The sequence below is a fragment of the Parasteatoda tepidariorum genome, chromosome 1 (assembly GCF_982258835.1).
Source record: "Parasteatoda tepidariorum strain Cologne lab strain chromosome 1, Ptep-v5.0, whole genome shotgun sequence".
In the NCBI taxonomy this organism is placed as follows: Eukaryota; Metazoa; Arthropoda; class Arachnida; order Araneae; family Theridiidae; genus Parasteatoda; species Parasteatoda tepidariorum.
Window position 1 is genome coordinate 81,667,428 of NC_141755.1, and position 6,854 is coordinate 81,674,281.

At 26.4% G+C, this 6,854-nt stretch overlaps 1 protein-coding gene across 1 annotated transcript in view; it reads left to right on the forward strand.

Moving 5' to 3' along the window:
* Positions 1-3,569, forward strand: part of LOC107453846 (N-acetylglucosamine-1-phosphodiester alpha-N-acetylglucosaminidase) — a 30,036-nt gene extending 26,467 nt beyond the window's left edge. Inside the window, exon 11 of the mRNA XM_087167665.1 lies at positions 1,426-3,569. Coding sequence (XP_087023791.1) covers positions 1,426-1,660 — 235 coding nt within the window. The 3' untranslated portion in view covers positions 1,661-3,569. The remainder of the gene's footprint in view (positions 1-1,425) is intronic.
* The last annotated feature ends 3,285 nt before the right edge of the window (positions 3,570-6,854 follow it).

Genomic DNA, 6,854 nt, shown 5'->3' on the forward strand with positions numbered 1-6,854 from the left:
CAAGTCAAAATGTCATTCTGTCACGTATGGAATCGCCCATTAACATTCTCAGTTATGAAAGACTTAATAATATAGGTTTAAAAAAATAGATAGAAGTTCTTGGGTATTCAATGAGATAATGTATGTTCTGTTAATTATTTTATCAAACAAAAAAAAAACTTAACTTATTTTAACAATTTTAAATCAGTCTGTTGTCCTCTTTTATTATAATTCACCCATGAAGTAGCTTTGAATTTACATTTTTACTTTCATTTTTAGTTCAATTTATTATCTAGCGATATGCCTAAATGACTAGATTTGAGCATCGTGGGAAGAATTTATGTATTCAAATTTATCTTTGATTTTTAATGAAGGTCACAGAAACTTTTATGATCACTCAAAACTATGTGAATTTTTTAATTTGAAATTCTGCTTATCTATCAACAATACGCTAATACTTGTAGACCTTTTTTGTAAATTAAAAGATGAAGATCATATTTTAACCAAATGTAAAGTGTAAATTAAAATATAAATGTAGCAATTAATTAACAGCAATTCAGTTTTTATACTACTTGTATAGTTTTACTTTTGAGTCATTTTACTCTAAGTATAGATACATCATTTTATACATATGTCAATATATCAGAAGGCACTGTACATAAAAATTTTGTCTAAAATACAGTCGGACTTCTGTTTGATGACTTCCATTTTGCGAATCTCCCTATTTTGCGATTTTTTTCGAGGAACCAAGAACTTTTGGGACATTTCTTCATAATATAACTTCCAAATAGTGAAGTGAATTTTCTATTTAACCAACTTTTCTTTGAGATCCATTTTCCCCATTTCCCAAAATATTTCAGAACATTCCAAACTTGTTAATGCATTTTATGGGGGGGGGGACCTTGAATTGATTTTCACAGCCACCTTTTGAGAAAGCAGTGAAATTCCTTTCCCTTTTTGTTTGCATTTCAAATGAAAAACTCAGACAAAATTAACAGATTTTATCAATAGCAATTCAACTTAACGCATGTGGTAATGTATGTTTAAAATTACTTTTATTATAAATGCAGCTATAATTTTATACATAAATTTAGCTTTTTTTAGTTGAGAATGTATGTAGCATGATAGTGTAACACAGGATATTGTTTTGCTCTATTCTTGCTTTCCATGTGGATTTCTTTCATAGTTAAGATTTATAAAATAAATGATCGATACTAGTTTACAAGATAGAGATGTATCATTTTTTTAATTATGTCGAATGTTTATGAATTTAAAACCTGTTTTGTATTGTTTAAGTATTTCAAAAGGTGATTTTCTATTTAATGAATTTTCCTTATAACGAACTTATTTTCGGGATTTAGCGAATTCGTTAAATAGAAGTCCAACTTTACTTAATTTGTATTTGAATGTTGTAGGCTTAACACAATATGTTGTAATATATTTTAGGAGATTGTACACTACAATGATCATCTTAGGAGTGATTACTGCCAGTTGTATTGCCTCATGTTTATTAATTTCTTGCTTAACGTGCTCTTGCTATTGTCAAAATGAACAGCTACTTTGCTTTAAGAAAACTAAGCATTCCAGTAGCAAACACAAACTAACACTACCAAGCGGATATTTATCTGATTCTTTGTCTGATAGTGAAACAGTACCAATGAAGAATTACCGTGAAAGTTGATATACATCATTACAAATCTTAACTTTGAAACATTCTATTAAATTTTAAATTGCTATTTTTATACTTCAGAAAATCATGATGAATATTATTGCTTAAAATACTTAGCTACAAAACTTTTACATTTTTGAATGTATATAATCCTAAAGCTGTTAGTGTTACTGAAGTGCTTTGTATTAATAAATTTATAATTAAATTAAATCAAATGCATTTAATATCCTGTTCAATTATTTGAGGTGGAAATATTTGAATTTTGGTATGGGCATTGCAGTTTATGAAAGGATATCATTTTGAGTATTATTTTACTGTAGTCAAGGGATTATTCATCTCAATGTTCTTATTATTTCTTGCAAACTAGTCATCATAATTTTTCATGTACTCTTAATTAAATTTATCTTTTATCTTAAGCATTTATTGTTTTTGTATTTATAAAAATACTTTGTCTAATCAAATTATTCTTAAATTGCTATGGAATTTGTTAAAAAAAATTACTATTATCAAATCAATAATTATTTATTGAAAAGTTATTCCGAAATAGCTGTAACTTCACTTACTTTATTAAGTTAACAGTTAAGTTTGTGAATTTTTATTCTGAAAATGTTATGAAGGACTAAATGTTTCTAAACATTATGTATATATAAGATACTTAAATTCAAAAAATTGACAATTAATCTAATTTTTTTTTAATACATAGCAAGGTTTAGCTTGAAATGACTACAAAATTTAAAGCAATTTTTGTTTTTAATTTATATTTTTTCTTTAAATGCTTACCTTTGTGTAGCCTAAATTATTATTTAAAATTTATAATTTTGTATTTCATCATTTCATATAGCAATAATTCAATTTGCTTTTTCTATGTTATTGTGAATTCTTACATTTTTATTAGTACATACATTCATGAAAATTGCATTTATATGTTAATCTTTATAATCTTTCGGTACCATCAAAATAATGTATAGTCTGTCACTTTATAGCTTTGCAGTTTGGAATCATTTTACAGTTTTAAGTAACCTTTAATAATCTAGAGAAATTGTCCCAGTATGGAAGTATTTGTCTTTTTTAAGGAACTAATTGTTAATATATAATGAATTTAATTTTTGTGTGTCTTAATTTTGATTTCAGAAAATGCGCCCATAATATTATATGAATAGAAAAACAAAACCTGAAATAAAAAGCAACCAGCATAAGAAAATGTTTATGACAAAATAAGTAGTGAAGTGACAGAACATGAGTTATGTCATTTTTTTTTTCTTGGTATAGATTTGGTTTTCTCCTGTTCTTTGCCACAAAATGACACATTGCCCCCCCCCCCTTATACTAAAAAAGGATCCTAAAATGAATGTATATTCATTTTAAAAAAATTTAACTGATTGTTTCTCTGTAAATACATCAGAAACATGATACAAACAAATTATTGGCATTATTTTTTTATGAAGTAATATTTTTCTACAATTTTTTTATTGTTAAAAGTTTTATAAAATATATTATAACTCATTTAATATTGAAATTATGCATAAAAAAGTAAACTGTGCTCTTTTAAACTTTTTTCCTTTTGTATGAGATATCTGAAAGTCAGTAATATTTTCTAGTCTAGTTTGTTTTTAGATATTTTCTTCTAGTTGGCCTTAGTTTAAGAATTCATGCAATTTCATTAAAATGGGTTGCTATTATTCTAGTAAATTTTCAGTGTTGATAAAAACTTCAATGTTATATTTGTTTATATTTTTATTTCTGTACGAAATTCTAGTGTTATACTAAAAATACTAGCCTTAGATGTTTTACATAATCTAGTCGGATACCAAATGTTAGAATCGTGTTAACTATACCAAACTTTATCTTTTCAATGTTATTAATCTGTGATCTGAATGCATAATTTTGGTGTCTATTTCACATTAAAAGAAATTAAATCTGATTTGAGATCTGTTATTCATCATTTCACATAAATCTCATTGTGTTTAGTTCTTTTATGAAATGTATAAATGTTTCTTTCATTTAAAGTGCGGATTATTTTTAAATTTCACTGCCAGGCACTTATATGAAAATGTGTTGGAATTTAATTATGTGCAATCTGTTTTAGTATTTACAGGAATGCTAGTGGAGGCAACATAAGAACACGCATGCATAAATTCATGATTCACATTTAAAACGAAAAAATTTCAATAACTTCAGTGTAAAACTTCAAATTACAGTCAAACCTCGATATCTCGAACTTGAAGGGAGAGGAGAAAAAATTTGAGATATCTAAAATTCGAATTATCGAAAATCGCAAGTTATCGGTGGTAGAATAAAGAAAAATGCTCTTTACATACCTTATTTACTATTCCATATTTATTCTAAAAACACTTTTTACACTTTCATTTAAAAAAAGATTCAATTGTTGTTTGCTTTAGAGATGTGTAAGAAAGTTTGTCTATAACACTTTCTAAGTGGACTGTAGCTTTAAATGTCTCCTCTGACATATTCGACTGCCTCTCAATAAATCTCCTTACAGTGTCTACTGCAGAAAGTGTTTGTTAGTAACATTGGGCTGTAAATCTTCGATTTCCTCATCTTCTTCTTCTGATAGTTCACAAGAAGCTTTCGTTTGAGTCATGATATCATTGTCATCCCACTGACCACACACTGTTACTGCATCATCTACGTTTACAAAGTCATGAAATTCCATGTCATCAAGCTTCATGAGTCCGGTCAATCTGTTCCAATCATTTTCGTTGCAGTTTTCAGCAGAATTAACGATATTGATTGTTTGACTACTCTCGTGATCTTAAATGAATCCAGACTTCTTAAAGTCATTCATTATCGTAGAGGAAGACACATCATTCCATGACTTGTCAGCCATTCTTAAAATTTTTTATTTCTTTTGGAATATTGTTTTAATCTTAGAAAAAAAATCTACATTATTTATGGAAAAAAATTCGAGTTATTGAGGAATTAGAAAGAAAAAAAATCGTGAAATCAAGTTTTTTTTAACATTGAGTGTATAGGAAATTTGAAGTGAAATTTTTTTTCTTCGAGATATCGAAAAATTCGTGAAATCGAGGTTCGAGTTAGCGAGGTTCGACTGTATTTGTTTTATGTAATGAACATTTAAGAAAAAATTATTTTTATGCAAAAAATTTGATCCTCCTGCATTCCTGGTTCTTGTTATAATTTTATTTGTATTTAATTTTTTAAAATGCTTATTTTTTTAAGCAATTTATGATTATTTAATTTTTATTGTTTTAATTAGATTAAGGTGAGATGGTAGGTACTATTGCTCTAATGTTGACACGCATCTAAATTTAAAATCGTTTTCAAAGTAATTAGAAAAAGTTACATAAAATAAACTTCTATTGTATTTTAATAAAAATTAATGTGCTATCTAAATAAATCTGCATTAGATATATCTACTGAAATATGCAATAATTTTTCGGTGTAATTGGAGAATTTGCTTAATTTTCATGAATACATTTGTAAGCCTACATTATATAATAATACAAATAATAAATATTAAAATTCTTAAAATACTGTTAAAATAATAAAATTACATAACTTTAGAAAATTTCATGAACATGTTTGCAACTGTTCCTGAAATGTTACCTACTATCCTAATTTCATTGTTACTTTTTATTTTCTGTATTTTAATTTAACTCTTTATTAAAAAGTAGTCACTAACTTTTACTAGTTTGGAAGAGAAAAAATAAATAAAAATGCTGCAATTTTTCTCACTTTTAATTTCTGAACTTTTTATCTTTGAATTTTGCTTTAATTTCTATTCATTCTCATCTAGTCAGTAAACAAGAACTTAATCAATAAAACTCTTGTTTAAAAATGAAAGTTATATACAATTTTGAATATTATATACATATCTATGCATGAACATCTAAGTAAAGCTTATGTTCAAACATTTAAATATGTTTAGATTATAAATACAATTGGGCACTATAAAGATAAAAACAATTCATTAATTATATCTTAAATAGAGAAAATAATTAGTTATTACATAAATAAAGAGGAGTCATTACTTGATTCAATATTATTTGTAAAAATTATTAATAAGAAATGGGACTGCCAAAGTCAATCTTAAGACATGGCCTTACAAAAAAAAGCATCTTAATCAGGGAATTAATCTTTAGGGGAACGTATTGTGTCTTCAAACTCCTTGGGAAAGAGATAATTTCTTGAACCTAATGACAGTGTTAACATTATTTTTTATTACCAATGATAACAGTTTTTTCCCCATGGTTTCTAAGCAGTAAACTTAACTGGGAGAAAAAAAAGACCTGAACTTCATTCCCTTGTTAAACATAGTGTTTCCATAGTAATGTTTATAATATTCTTCTTCTGAGTTCTTCAAATATTGCAACAAGTACTTTTTTTCGTCATCTTCAGAGAGAGAAGAAATACTAAAATGTTTCCAAAACTGCTTCAACAAGTATTTATCCCTTTTTTTACATACCAACTATATTGTGCTTTATTATTAATACAATAACAATGATATGATATTCTTATACCTAATATTTGAATTTTTACACAAAACTAGAAAAGAAAACTCTAATGATTTGCCCTACAAGATATTTACAATGTAAACAGGGTGTTCAGACCCATTTTACTATTTATTTTTAGAGTCTTTAATCAAAAATGAAGACAAAAAAATCTGCACATTGGGATCACAAGAGAGAAAAAAACAAAAGCTCTGCCGAAATTCTGACAAATCTTAGTTGACAGAAATGATTGTACTCCGGAAAAAATCCGAAATTCCTAATTTTCCGCTAACCGCGATCCGGAAGTTTCCAGAGACCCAAGGCTTAGAAGTTTCAAGAAATCGATCACATTTATGTCTAAAAATTCTTAGATATTTTATTTAGAAATATTCGAACTAGAGTTTATACTTGGCATCTCTTTCATTTGTAAATATTTCTTTTAGAATAATAAATGTGATTCGACATAAAAGTAAACTTATGCATAATTGTTCATTTAAATTATACTGCATAAAATTTATTTAGAATTTCATGTTTTTAAAATATAAATGATTTAAATTTATGAAAACATCAATTTTTTGAAATGTGCGTTATTAATAATTTTACTCGAGAAATTTTCAGGATTTTTTAGTTGGGCTCACAATCACCCCTGAGTTGACAAAGGCATATGTAATAAACACCAGAACAGGAATGATTGTTGGTGGAAACAGAAAGGATTTAAAAAAAATTATTAAAAA